The sequence below is a fragment of the Trypanosoma equiperdum genome, assembly GCF_001457755.1.
Source record: "Trypanosoma equiperdum strain OVI genome assembly, contig: ctg_1684, whole genome shotgun sequence".
Classification (NCBI taxonomy): domain Eukaryota; phylum Euglenozoa; class Kinetoplastea; order Trypanosomatida; family Trypanosomatidae; genus Trypanosoma; species Trypanosoma equiperdum.
The window spans coordinates 9,231-23,834 of record NW_027123709.1 but is presented as its reverse complement, the minus strand read 5'-3'; the positions used below and the strand labels follow the sequence as shown (position 1 = coordinate 23,834).

Sequence of the window (14,604 nt, the reverse complement as noted above, 5' to 3'; positions counted from 1 at the left end):
TTTTTTTTTTTTTGCACATACACTCAGAATGTGCCATCTGGATTGACCCATGCCATTTCCGCTCGCTCCAATCTTTTGGCCTCCTGCAACTCCTCCATAATATTCAGCTGCGCCAGCTCACGCACGCCGACTGGAGTGTCACTTCGCATTAATTCCCACAGTTCCTTTTCTTTCCTTTGTATTGTCGCCGTGTGCATCGAGTCATGCGGGAGCGTCAGCGTTTTTGCTAACACATTTTCTTTATTTTTCACTCCTTTATTTCCATTTTTCCAATGCTTATGATATGCATCCCTGCGACTTGCCTGGTCCAATGCATTCACATCAAGTAGTAGTGAGCGGACAGACGCCTGCACAACGGCCCACCGGTCCTTCTCAATTATTTCTGAAGAATTCGATGGCGGAGATTCGGGCACGGGCGCGGGCACGTCGGCGCAAACACTTCCGTCACCATCACCACCACAAACATCAGCGGAGTGATGGTTTCGTGCGGCGCGAGCAAACGCCATGAGCAACTCACTTGGATCATCCTCCCGTACTAGTGAGGAGACAAGTGTTGCAGCTACGGCAAAACTGTCATCGTGCCTTGCCCGTTGCGCAACACACTGCAAAACCAATTCCTGTTCTTCTTCACTAAATGTCGTGTGTGGCAGATCACGAAACTCAGGAAGCAGCTCATTTTTCCTTGCGCGAAGTAACACATACAATAAATGCCCTACAGTCCCATCTTGTGCCAGGAAGTGTGTCAGTGCCTTTACAGTTTTGGGTCCACACCGCATTCCCTTTTCCCTTGCAAACACCTCAACCGCAAGTACGACAGTTCGCTCTGCCAACGTTACGCCCAACGCGGCAGCTGCGCGGATCACCTCCCACTTCCGCACGTGACTCAGCGTCAAAGCGTAGTAAACAAACATTCCATGTGCGGCTACTGCGTCACTCCTGTAGGCGGTGTGCAACCGATTACCTAAGCGCCGCTGAAGCAACAAACCCTTCGCTGAGTGCGGCACCGAGCCGTCTTCCACTTCAATGGGATTCAATGAGGGATGTTGCATCAGGGAGAACACCGTCACATCGAATGGTGCACTACAATCGGCCATGTATTTGGCGTATGTTAGGGCCTCATCAACTCTACCGCTAGCTGTACAGCAGTAAACCCATGCTGAGAGCACCTCCGGCGTCGTTTGTTGTTGTTGCTCCATGCGGCCGAAAAGCATTTGACATGTTGTGAAGTAGTCCGCATCCAAAGTGCAATGGTAGGCGGCCATGCAGAGCAACGTACGAAGCAATACCGAAGGCAGTGCAAACTGCTCCTCCGGTGGATTCTGCAGCGAAGCAAACGTACAACTCTTCATGAAATCCTCATAAATAACATGTGGAAGGGGCGCATCGCGCGCCCTCAGTACGGTGGGAAAGAGGAGGAATAAACTGTGCTCTGTGATGTATCTGAGAGCATCGTGGTAAGGAAGGTGCCCTATTATTGTTTCCAATGCCTCGTGGGTCGGAGCCCGCCACAATTCCTCCTTTTTGGGTAAATAAGTACTGTTTCGAACGAGAGGTTTGAGCGCCGGCAGATTCAGAAGCCATTTCTTGTTGAAAGTTCCACAGCGCTCGGCGTCAAATCGAGGGGAATGTGGGAGATAATATGGTGGGTCAGGTAACTGTGTTCCATTAGCACTAAATGCACCGGCGCTATCACTATTGCTTGCGGAACTAATGCGGCAGCCTCTCACGGTGCTGTGAGGGCGGCGGAGGCGGCGTATTAACATTGAGGACCAACCAAATATCCTCCTCTAACAACAAAGATTAAGCGAGAGAATAAGAAAAACAGGATGCAGCAAAAAAAAAAAAAAGGATGAAAAGACGCATTTGGGAAGGGCATGCAGAGCGAAATCATGCGGCACCACGGGGACCGGAAGCATATGTGTAGAATCAGCAGCGGCTGCCGGCACCTTGGCCGGTGTGCGCGTCCACAGCTTCTGTTCATTCTTTTCTTTTTTTTGTATGTTACAAGCGTATGTACATCCCACGGTGGGCACGCGTATATATATGCACCCAAGTATGAAGAGACAAACAAATGTATGTGCTTGCCCTCAAACTCCAACACCTTTTTTTTCTCGCCCTCTATCCCAACGTTTCAACTTTCTTTCCCTCTCACTGTTATTGTTCAATTAGCCGCAGAAAAAAGCTCTCCGTCATAATCTAAAATTAAGCGAAGATGAATGAATAACAACAATAGCCACGAGAGAAAATAAGCTGTACATGCGACAAATTATATGTTTAATGCCATGCTTACTCATCTAAATTTCCGCCTTCCTCTCTTGTTCCTTGCACCTTTCTCTCTTTTTCCTTCTTTACTTTTTTTTTTTCAATTCTAATGATTAGTGTACATCCTGAACATCTCATATTCTATCACTTATGGGTGTATAGGCCGACCGCTCACCTTTCCAATAACCTTATATATCCATTGCATTTCTTCCGTGTCAATAATCAGCGTTCCCTCAGGCTGCGGCAGCCTTGCTGTGGGGGAAAATAGAACCTGCATTGTTGTTGCCGCATTTGCGTTTCGCTGCCCAATAATAAAAGGAGGAAGTACACCCTGCGGCACCCCCACTGAGAAATCACGTGAGCTGTCAGGGGTAAAGTAGGCTGTAAAAGGAGAGGAATGCGGGTAGATGTTGTAAATATCAAATGTGATGGTGGAAACAGCGCGGAGGGTGGATTTGACGACCAGCGTATCATCAACATCAGCGCGGGAGGCTTCCAGAACAATAGAATAGCGCCAGACCGATTCCTTTTCGGCGCGAACTACGAGATCCGCCATTGCAACAAAAGGGCGGAGAGGGACAAATCGTATATCCAACTTGAGCATCCCTTCAACCTCCACAGTAGGGTGCACTTTGAAGAAGAGACTGTTGCGAACCGCGCTGGCATACTGCTGCCCTCGTTCAAGATCCAGTGTTATGGTCACATTGCTCAAGTTGGCTGCCGTCATCCCTGGGGCGACCAACTCAACTGTTTCCTCCACTTTCTTCCGCGCTACACAACGGAACCGCAGCGGTTGATCGTGGCTGCGCCACTCCGCCAAACCCTTCAATGGGAAAACCCACGTCATGTCCTGCACTTCTTCCGACAAAAACTTCGGCTTCACCAAAACAGTGGCATTGTGCCGTCCTACAGTCTTGGGTTCGTACATCACCACTATAGAGGCTTCAGTCGCTGGTGCTATTGGCGTACCGGGAAGCGACTGTGCGGCAGCGGAATAGTAATTCATCTCTTCGCACTTGACCTCGACGTCCGGCATCATCGGAACGCTAAACGGGTTCTTGAACTTGAGCACAACGGAAACTCTTCCCAAAGCTTCGCAAACGCATTCCACCGGCGCAAACTCCGCAGGAGCGTGGCCTACACCCCGGCAGTGATAACACCACTCTGCTGAGTCGAGGTTGAGAAGTTTGATCATGGCCTCCTGGGGCCTTCCTATAGCTGTCGGTTTGTACACAATATCGATAGTTAACTCCGAGTATGGAGGAACCCTCGGGTTACTAGGCACAACCGAGAAGTTGTCGTGGTTGGTGTTGGTGACGCACAGCGGCAGCTCGTTCGGGGTATTGTTCGGGATTCGTACCTGCACCGTCTGCGGCACGCCGATTTCGCTTGAGAATGCCACTTCCTCCGGCGCAGCATCCTCAACCACAATGTCCAATTCGTACCAAAACTCCCCCACCTCTTTGTTGAAGAACGTCAGCCTCCCCGGGAACTTGCCAGTACGTGAGGGAAGGAACAACAGGGAATACACAGATGGTTCACTCGGCTCCACCAAAATGGAGTTTTCTCCGAAGAGCCCTACGCCGTAACGCCCTACAGTGAAATCAATGGTTTTGTCCATGGGGTTTTGGATGCTCACGTAGGCTGTTACGGGCGTACGCGTGTCCGTGCAAATGTTGAGCGTACCTTCCTTTTCAGGAGCGCTCACAATTATGGTGATACCATACCACGCGAAGTGACCATTTGGAGCCCGGCACACAACCGTTCCGTTGAATGTTCCACCCATAAGAGGGTGAAGTATCAAGTCGTACTTTGCATTTGTGCCCCTCCGCACAAGCACTGTCGGCTTTCCTGTAGCGAATGGCAAGTCTGTTTCCACCGTATAGTTCCCATCCATGTTGTTGATATCGGGAATCGTCAGCGTCTCTATTCGTTTCTCGCGTGCCCTACACTCCACAGTAATTACATCCTCACAGAGCGGTTCCACGGATTCTCCATACAGCATGAAGGTTCGGCGCTCACCCGTCTCCCGATTATGGAGTGTGAGGGTTCCCGTGTCCGATGAAACCCATGCAGGGTTGTATCGAAGAAGGTACTCACGGCTTTTGCCGCGTGGAATGCGGACCTCCTTCTGTCCACTGAAGCAGTCACCCTCGATAGTGGCTGTAATCAACCAACTTTCCTTCGTGTTGTTGACGATGGGCACGCGTTGCACAATAGATTGCCGCGCTGGGCATGAGAAACGCAAAATACTCTTCTCACCTACAGGAATACCCTTACCATGAAGAAGAATAGTCCGTACGTCATACTTCGATGCGAGAATAATATACCCATTGTAGTCACCAACGACTTTCGGGCAGAAGCTGAACTGCAGTTCCAGCATTTGGTCGCCGCGGGTGAAGAAAATACTTTCGGGACCTATGAAGAAGGGACTGGGTCCAACAAAAGACTCGTTCACGAATGTGACACTGTAGGGAATATTGGTGAGCTCCGGCATTGATGGCCCCTTAACAACTCGCGAGCTTGGAAACCGGTTGCAATCCTCCACTGTGTTCATCATACGCTCGAACTGTTGATTGTGCAATTTCAGCATGACTGTGTTGTTACACGCTTCACCCACCTCCGCTCGCGTAACAAACTTTTCTATTGGTTTCGGTGGTATACACGTGCCAATGAGCACGATAGAGAACTCACCCAGCTGAACATCGTGGAAGGTTACCTGTGCTTCGTACTGACCACGGGCGCACGGAGCAAACTGCACGCTCACTTTAGTAGGCTCCCCCACGTTGAATGACACAACACCGGCCGATATGTAAAAGGCACCCTGTTGCAGTTTGCCAAACTCTCCTTCAGAATATCCTCCATCGTTTTTGTATTCCTGTGACAGTCGTAAAGTTGCCACATAGTTCTGTGCGAATGGGTTTTCAACGCATATTTCTTGATGCACCACTGTATAGAGTGGCGCCTGCAGGTGGACTGTACGCAGAGGCTCCTCACTTGGCAGGGCGACGAGATGAAATACTAACGGCATCCGTTCCTTCACCAGGTTCTGGGCACTGTCAACAAGTACGCATTCCCCTTCCAGTCGTCGGTTAAAGCGAAGAGTCACCTCCAGCTGTAATTGGAAGGTCCCCCCTGGGTCCACGGTGAACTCCCTCGGAACCGCACGGAAAGAACAGTTGCTCATTTCCACGGTGTATACACGGACCGTGTTTGAAGTGTTCTTCACTTCAATAGTGTGAGTGGCAGGTGAAAGGAGTTTCCCCTTCAACACGATTGTTCCCGTGGGAATGAAGCGCGGAAGGTAGTGAAAGAGTGTTGAGAGCAGCAACAACCAATCCAGCGGGCCATACTGCAGTATCTGCTCAACGCTGCTAAAGGATGACGGGAACCCCACGTACACCAGTGCATTGGTTAGCAGACTGATATTGTTCTCTAGGTCACTTTGTGTCACGGTCTCTGGAACAAACCTATCAGCTGACACGTACGCCGCTGCAGAGGGTACAAAGACAAATATACACGCGGCTACCGCGACACAATCCCTCAGGTCTTCAAACCGCCGGATAGGAGCCCGGGTGTCCTTTAGCATACCCTTTTTGATGCACTGACGTAGGTTGTACGTTGCCCAGTAAAGTAAGATGTTTTCCATACCGCTAAATACGTTGCTACCGTAAATAGCCGTGGACAAAGACCCCGCCTGCAACTCCTCTACTGGCATATACTTACCAAGCGAGGGGTATTGAGCCAGCATGCTGTCTATCCGCAGTTTGGCAAAGTAAACAACCCGAATGAATTGCAGCACGACCACCGTCCAGCAGTGTGTAGACCGCTCCGTGAAGTTCGCTAAGGGAATAGCCTCCGCATTTACCTCTTTTTGGTGGCGACAATATGCCTCATATGTCATCAGGTAGATTATCTGTACTTCACTTAGGCACCCACCGTTAAGCTTGAGGAGCGACATTAACGACTCGAGTGTAACAAGTGTTCTGCTAGTCGTGCTTTCGGATGAATCTGGAGCCCGAGATTGCTTCTTTACGCCCATTCGACGCGCTGCATCCAGAAGTAGTCGTCCATCGGATAGCTGTAACGCAGTGACGAGGTTCGCGACGGGCTCAAGGAACACGTTATAATTCAGCCACAACCGCAGACTTTCCTCACAACGAACGTAAAATTCAGGTGCGATGGGCTCCAGGTACCGTGGTGGAATGGGCTTCACTGAATTAGACCTCACATACTGTGTCTCCCCGCCAACTTTGCGCACCTTGTGGCCGCCGCCGTCAGCAGCAAGCTGCCAGCTGTCTATCTCTCGGTAAATTAACGGCTCCTTCCACTCTTCATCACCACGAGATGATGCAATCTTTGAAATATTGGCATTCTGAATAACGTATGGGGCATTGGTGAGGAAAGAGTTTATGGCGGCTCCCCTGAAGGGCAGGGTCAACGTCTCCCCCTTGTTTGACGAGAACTTGATGGACGACACGGCAGAAACCGGCCACTGACTACAGAACTCAATCTCTACGGGGATGCGTCCCATCAGCCCGGTGGAAGTACCGTTGGGGAACGTGATGGTGAGCGGCCCGGAGTCTATTGTGTGGTACGACAAATTGATGTGATCGAAACCATCATTCGTAATGATAATACGCCTCCGAACGGTTATGTTCAGGGGGATGGGCGGAAAAGCAAGCTCCTCCACGTCGCACAGGAGACGGGGCAACGCTGCAAAACCACTCATTGATAAATCTGCACAATGCCGAAGTAAATCACCATCCACATAAATACCGTAGAGCTCGCGCCAGTTACCCACACCATCGGGTACGAAAGTTACGCTCACCTGCTCGCTCGCATGCGGTGCCAGCACGCCACCACTGATACTCATGACAAATGAGCTAACTCTGCTGCTGGCGGGGCTCAGTGGGGTTCGGCCCTCCGCTGTGGGAGAGTCTTCATTGTTCCGTATCGGTTGCAGCCTCCAGTGGACACTCACACTCGACGTGTTCTTAATTGTCACTGTTGCAGGAACGGAGGGACTGTCCACCACAGTACAAGGGAATTTCAAAAAGCGGGGGGTGACGGCCACCCTTGATTGCAACGCCTGCGCAATGATCACCAACGGCACCAGTGGGTTTTTAATATCTGTGCCCACATGCCTCCACGACACAAAGAAACGCCCACCATCCTCTGCGGTTGATACGGGCCGGTAGACGAACAAAACACCTAATTCGCTGCAAGGTGGAATGATTATAGAGGCCATGCCGGGCTCTCGCTCACCTGGCCCGCACCACTGCAACATTGTCGGGGGATCTGTTGAATTGTTGTTTGTAACGGTGGCGTCGTGGATTGCCGCACTGTCCACATCGGCAGCGCACTCAACTGCAAACTCCATATGTTGTCGCAAGTCAACGAGGATAACACCGTCAACATCGCTTGTGTTTTTGAAACGTACCGGGAGGGCCTTTTCAGTGCCGATGTACACCATACCAAAGTCGAGGATGGCCTCTGTATTTTGCCGGTGTGGCGTAATGACTTCTAAAAGTGCGGCACAAACATCCACAGAAACTGTCAACTTCAGTGGCTTCTTTATTCCACGCACGCAGCAGTTCATCACGGTACGTAGGGCCTCAGGTTTTTCATGATACACCAAGAGCGAGATTTCCTCTGACTCGCGGGGCCCAACACGGCCACTCTCCGGGGAGACAGTCAACCAGCTTGGTACACCGTCAAAGGTAAAGAAGGCGACGTTCTTCCCTTTATTGTGTAGTGTGATGCTCGCACGTGTTCCCCTCCCCGCAGGGACTTTTTGCAGCTCAATGAGGGCCTCTGTTGCGGAATGATGCTTGTTCCAATCTTTCTTCCCCTGTGGGGAGACCACTGGTGTACCACCGGCAGTTGTGCATTTTCCCCATGCACAAGAAGTGACTGGGACGGCACCTGTGATGTTAAGTGTCTTCACTCCGTCGGAACGCTCCACCTGCAGCCTCGCGCACGCGCTGGCGGTGATAATGCCGTATGGAGGACTGAAAGACACATAAGCCGTTACTTTGCTCATTGGTGGAATCGTGCCGCTCATAGGTTCGATGGCAAATGGACCGCTACCACTACCTTTCCCGCTGCCGGTGCCCGCATTATTCAACTGCAGGGCCCACGAGTACACAGCTTCGCTGTTACCATTATTGGAAAGTACGACTGTAGAGCGGGCCACAGGCTCCTCGCTAAAGTTTGAGAAGTGGAGAACCATCTCCTCGCGCGAAAGCGAAACCTCAACAGGAACAGAATCAGCTTGCATTGTAAAGCGGAGCAGGTGCCTACCATTGATCGTTATTTGCATCACCTGCTGAAGTACCTGAACCACTTGACTACGGAACGTTACATCAAAAACTGCAGAGCGACCGGGGGGGATCACTTGTGCCTGCGGTGAGAATGACAAATGCTCTTCATCGGTTGGCATCGTGGCTAGCACCGCGGCGCTGGTGGCGTTGTACAAAAAGAACGGTTTTGTGGCGGTGGAGCCGACCGTTACTCGATGGAATTCCAGGACCTTGACTGGTGCAACAATGCGCAACAGTTCCATGGGCTGAAGCTCCCGCTTGCAGTCGCGACGCTCTGCCGCGTTGCTTGGCGCTTCCTTATAAACTTTCCGTATAAGTGTCTTCACGTCTAGCGTTACAAGTGGGAGATGATCCCCTGCACCCAGTCCACCCATCTCGCCCGCCGAACGCGACCTTCCAATAGGAGCCACGAGTTCTGGCTCTATCGGGCGCAATCCCTCAGCAGGAACCATGCCAAGGTCCACATCGTCCAGATTGGCGTACGTTTCAGGCGGCGCAGCGGCGACATACGGTTCCGCTACAGGCTCAATGGCCTTCATGGTACGTTCAAAGTCCTGAGGAAGTTTGTCAATGCCACCGATACGCTTTTGCTGCGGTACAATTTTGGTTGCGACACCCACCACCGTCAGCGGAGTGGTCTCCGTGTTGTTGAATACCACGTTGAAGCGCTCACTAAAGTTGCCAAGACGCCGTGGATGGAACGTCAACCGAACAGGGACGCTCTTCGCAGCACTCACGTTGCCCTCGTCAGGAGAAATATGAAAGTGAGCAATCCGAGGGAATTTAAAGTACAGCGGAGCGTCCTTGTGACCATTGTGAACTTGCAACACGAAGTCCCGGTAGTCATTCATTGCACATTCTCCGAAGTCGACAACGGTTTGCGATAGCCATGCCACAGTTGTCGTGGACGTTCCAGTAGCGCGCAATGTGTGAGTGTGTTCCGTTTCCACGAATAGTAGTGAGTACAACCACTCAAATGTTTCATTTACAGCAGTTTGTTGGTCTCGACGACACGTCCAACCCGTTGCTTTCTCCTTTGACCTCATTGGGGCAAATATGGCGGTTACGTGTTTCTTTTCCCGCGGCCCCAGTCTTCCTTGTTGCGGGACGAAGCTAAACGGCGGGATATCCTCCGTGTTCCCATCGCTCAATAGCTGGAAAGCAAAGCTCACAGACTGCCTACTATCATTTCTCACAATAAGTTCCATCGTTCGCTTTGCACCGACATATGTCTTGGGGAACATCAGTGAGTGCAACTCTTCGCCTGTGTTCGCATTCAGTAATGTTCCCCTACAGTCTATAACCTCCACTGTTACCGTTACCGTACGGGTCTTAGCCTCACCGTCGACAGTTACAGTGAGAGGAAACTTGTGGCGGCCGACTAACGGGCTCAGTAACTCAACCATTACATTTCCTTCGCTGAAGGGCCCAACATCGCAGTTCGCCGTCCGGACCCGGAGGGCAGAAGCTGCAGACTCACCTTCAGGAACAATATGTACACGCACCACACGGCGACCGGGGTTGCGAATGGCCAGTGATTGAACTATTCCGCGTGTGTTACGCTCCACAGTACCGAAGTCCAATGTAAGGGGAAACTCCACATCGGGGAAACACTTCGCGACAAGTGGAATTGTGATGGATTCTTTATCAGTAAACACAACAAAGCTATCTTCATAATCCTGTGATGTATGCGTAAAGAACTCAGCCTCGATCACATGTGTGAGCCCGGGTGCAAGCCGTACAGAGTCGGTTTTAATACGAAATACGGTTTGATTGTTTGGATGGGTGAAGCGAAGTGCACATATTTCGCGCGACAGATTCCGCACTGTGAAGGGAATGACATATACAGTATCCACGTCGAAATTCGCATAGTATCCCTGAGTTGGATGAACATGAATAGATCCTTCTGATGAATTGGAAGTGAGAGTCTGTACGGTATGGCTAATTTGTTTGCGCGGAGTAACCCCATTGGACTTTTTTGTGTCACTAACCGGCTCTTCCGTTGCCATGATGTTTCAAAATAAGATTTTCCACGCACTGACTAATTTTCCCTCTCCTTTTTTTTCTTCAAAAAAAAAATAAATAAAAAATTTTTCCTTAGAGCACCTTCTGTTTTTTGAGCTTTTTTCTTTTTTTTGCCACACCCCAGAGACAAACAAACCCGAATATATTTCCTCTTTGTTACCCTTTGGTGACTTGTGTTCGCTTTTCACTCTACAAATATACACTTCTTTTTTTTTTTGTGTGTGTGGATTCCTTCTTATATATTGTCAGTGTTATTTTAATTCTCCTTTCCCTTCAAGTGGGCGTGCAGGACCTCTCCCGTTAGTGAAGTCCTCCTCACCACCACTTGAAAGCACAGATAACAACCGTAATTGGAGGAGGATAAAGAGGGAGGAAAAATAAAAAAAAAACAAAAGGAAAAAGAATTATTTTGAAGCCATATAAGGGTGAACTCCAACCGGATTTGATCCAGCTTCACAGAAGTTATGAAAATCTTAAAGGAAAAACAACAACAACAACAACAACATTAAAGGACCGGAATTGGGGTTGCGATGACAACGCCAGTAACCAAGCAAAGGTTACCGCACAAAGAAGAGAGAAGGGAAGAGGAAGGTGGCGTGTGTGCGAGCAAGAAAACTTCTCTCTTATTGTCCTCTTGTCCTCTTTCTTTTTAGTTGTTAATTTTTAGTCTTATCATTATTGTTACTCGGAACGCCTGTTACTTTTCTCTCCCATTCTCGCACAAATGGGAGATGTCCAAACACATCGTCACACCTTACCGCTATTACCTATTCGCTTAAGTTTTGTCCCTCTTCAACATGCAAGAAGGAAAAGAAAGGGTCAGAGCTATAATTCTCGCTCAAAACACATTCCTTAATGTAGCACCTTTCTTTTTTTTTTTTTTGCAAGGGTCTCAACATAAATGTTTCTCCATTCATTTGCAGCTCACTTGCACTCTTTTCCCCTACTTCTTTCCTTCCTTCCTTCTTTCCTGTACTCACTGCTCAAAGCTGCTCCTTTTTTTTTCCTTTTTCTTTTTGTGATTTCAATATCCTTCATACCGTGTTCTGTTTCAACCATCAAACACACATCGAAATGCAAAAGGCAGTAAACAAAACATTTTTTTTTGTTGTTCGTTTTTTCCCACCCCCCGCCGATTTATCGGCAGCGCAGCGGAAAGACATCAATTTGAATATCCCGCGATGTTGTGATCGCATGCGCCACGCGGTCCCTAATCATTGCCTCCTTTCGGCGACTTTCATCAGTGCGTGGGGGGGCGAGGTGTGCGGTAATGGTGCCGAGGGATGGTGCCGCCGTGACAAGAGCCCACCGCGCATAACTTGTGAGTACTGCAATGCAATCCACAATTGTGAGTTCCGCTTCCACTTCTTCACGAGTAACCGCATTGCCATCCTGGCGGTTGTGGTTTGCAGCTTGTCTAAAACTATCGCTTTTGCCCGCGACAGTACATGAGGAATTGGGTGTGAGGGCTGCCATAAGTGTAATATCTGCTACCGCACACAGCACTTCAACAGCACCGAGTGCACCAGCGGAAAGGGCGTCTAGAGCTGAGTTTAACAGCGCTGCACCAAAGAGTTTAGCCTCTCGCCTGGCATTGCTTTTGTAGTTGCCGTCTCCACTTTTGTTGAAATGAGATCGTGTGGGACCGCCCCACTCGAGTAGTCGCAAACCTCCAGCAGCAAGCGCCGGCTTCACAGCAAGCAGTGCGGCGACGCTCAGACGAACACTCGGGTTTTCCACGTGCAAGGCAAGTAAAATAGTGACAGGATGAAGGGATTGAGCGATGGCAATGTAACGCAGCAGTTGCTTGTAGTACACCTTCATTTTTGAATTCGCCTGAATGCTATCGAGGACATCGTGATTGTACACCCCATTCTTCTGCGATACGTAACGGCAGTCACGGACGATGAGGGTGGGCGGTCCCTTCACGGTACCCTGTAAGAAATTTATCACCTCACGCAGCTCCTGCTGGTGCTCTTCTTCCTCACTCTCATCCACTTTCCGTTGCTGCTGCTTCAGTAACCATGCATAAAGCGATTCTTCACCTCCAGTTTGGGTATGCCCGCTAAATGTAACGGAATCTTTGCTTGACTTGGCTCCTCCCTTGTTTGCGCTATCATCAGTGCACACCATCGCGACCGCCTTTCCATACAACACACATACCGTAGACCCCACGGCTGTGAGACATGTGTGGACATCTTCTCCTTCTCCTTCTCCTTCCTCTTCCTCTTCCTTTTTCTTTTTCTTCTGGTCATCATGGTTGCCATTTCCACTTGCTTGTCGTCCCTTCAGGGAGGGCAAACGCACTTCGCGGCCGGCGTCGGCTGCCATTAAATTTTTAATTATAAGCGCACCATCTTCGTTAGCGGTGGTGAGGGCCCACGCTTCTCCAGCGGTAGTGTACGTCAAGTCCATTGCTTTTGGTGGAACCGTTATGTTTTCTGCAGTAAGGGACATGGACTCTAGGGAAAGTGCCAAGGTGGTCCCACTTGTCTTTCCCTTCTTACCTTTGAAAACAACAATCAACTGCCGCAGCGACCAATTAAAGGCGCAACAGAAAAACTTTCCTGCATCTGGTGAGACTTTCAAGCCCCCAACTTTGGTACGCTTCAGTTGCACAGCTCGTGTGTCGGAGACCGCCAACAAAACCGCCTCCAGCTTCCGTTCCTTCCTGTCAAATGAGGCCACGCAAATGTAGCGGTCGCCTTCATCTACAATACTTGTTGGGTGAGATGCTCCCATGAAATACCACAAATTATCAGCGCTAACATCGTTTGACGGCGTTGTCGTCGATATCGATTTTCCCTGTGGGAGTGCTGTGCGACCGATAAGCGGCAATTTCTCCTCCCCGGGATTACTTGCCGGATCAAGGGCAAAAAACAATGCCTCTGCACCGGTGCGGACTACCAACGTTGTGCCGAAGAATACCGCCATTTCTTCAATACCATCCAAACCCTTTACAGCGGGGTCAAAAACACTTTCCTCACCCTTTTTTCCCTTTTTTGTTTTGCCATCAACACGTTTTTGTTGAGGCATGTCACCGAAACTGCAACTGCGGAAGCGTACGAGCCCCGATTGCTCGTAAAACACACCACAACGCTCCAGTGAGGCTCCAGGCGGGTGCCATGGCGCACAACAGCCCCAATGGGAGGACAACTCAACACTATGAAAACCTTTAGGTGCCGTTACTGTTGCCGTTGCCGTTACCGCGTTAAATAATTGCGAGAGCGGAAAGAAATAAATGGCACTCGGACCATACGCCGCCATCACAGCAGCGTCTAGCGGTAAAAGACACTCACATGTTGTGGGTAGTTGTAACAACTCCATCATGTGTCGCTTCACTTAATAGGTGACAATATACATTTTATTTATATTTGTGTAGATTCATGTGCGATGGAGTTGTTGTTTTTTTTTTTTAAAGAAAAAAGAGTGAAAAGAGGAAAGGAAGAGTTTGTAGTGTGTGGGAAAAGTAGAGGAGAATGGAAAAAAAACACGGAGAACATAAAGCAACATAATACCATATGTAAGCCCACACATTACCATCGCGCAAGGTTCAAGTATTGGAGGGAGGGGGGGGGGAGGGAAACAAAAAAAGCAGGTGCACGGGAAAACCAAACCAAACCAAATCAAACCAAATCAAAAAAAAAAAAACACCCCAAAACGAAAAATGTTGATAATCGTGGCGACTGGACGGAAGAAGCGAAACCAAAGCGCACATGCACACACAAAAGGGGAAAAAAAATACGTAAACAAACGTTGATTTTACTTACTCCGTGTTTTATCTTTATCTTTTCTTCTTTTTTTTTAAAAAAAAAAGCAAATACGAAAAGGGGAAAGTAAAATGTGCTCGTTGGAGTAACATTGACAACAGCACTAACAAATAGGAGGAAAAGATATGATAATAAAGAGGGAGGGGGAAAAAAACAACAACAGGAATTCTCACTTGTTACTTAATAATTATCTTCATTATTACTTTCTGTTCTTATTATTT

General features: G+C 49.3%; 3 protein-coding genes across 3 annotated transcripts; all 3 read right to left on the bottom strand.

Annotated features, from left to right (window-relative positions):
- Nucleotides 1-23: 23 nt before the first annotated feature.
- Nucleotides 24-1,763, bottom strand: TEOVI_000589900 (uncharacterized protein; the record flags this gene model as incomplete). Its single annotated transcript, XM_067222719.1, has 1 exon — nt 24-1,763. The coding sequence occupies one exon, from the start codon at nt 1,761-1,763 to the stop codon at nt 24-26; it is 1,740 nt and encodes a 579-aa protein (XP_067078820.1).
- Nucleotides 1,764-2,410: 647 nt separating this feature from the next.
- TEOVI_000589800 (uncharacterized protein) lies at nt 2,411-10,597 on the bottom strand (the record flags this gene model as incomplete). The annotated part of the gene is made up of 1 exon (XM_067222718.1): nt 2,411-10,597. The coding sequence occupies one exon, from the start codon at nt 10,595-10,597 to the stop codon at nt 2,411-2,413; it is 8,187 nt and encodes a 2,728-aa protein (XP_067078819.1).
- Nucleotides 10,598-11,750: 1,153 nt separating this feature from the next.
- TEOVI_000589700 (uncharacterized protein) lies at nt 11,751-13,943 on the bottom strand (the record flags this gene model as incomplete). Its single annotated transcript, XM_067222717.1, has 1 exon — nt 11,751-13,943. One exon carries the CDS (start codon nt 13,941-13,943, stop codon nt 11,751-11,753), a length of 2,193 nt encoding a protein of 730 aa, XP_067078818.1.
- Between the last annotated feature and the right edge of the window lie 661 nt (nt 13,944-14,604).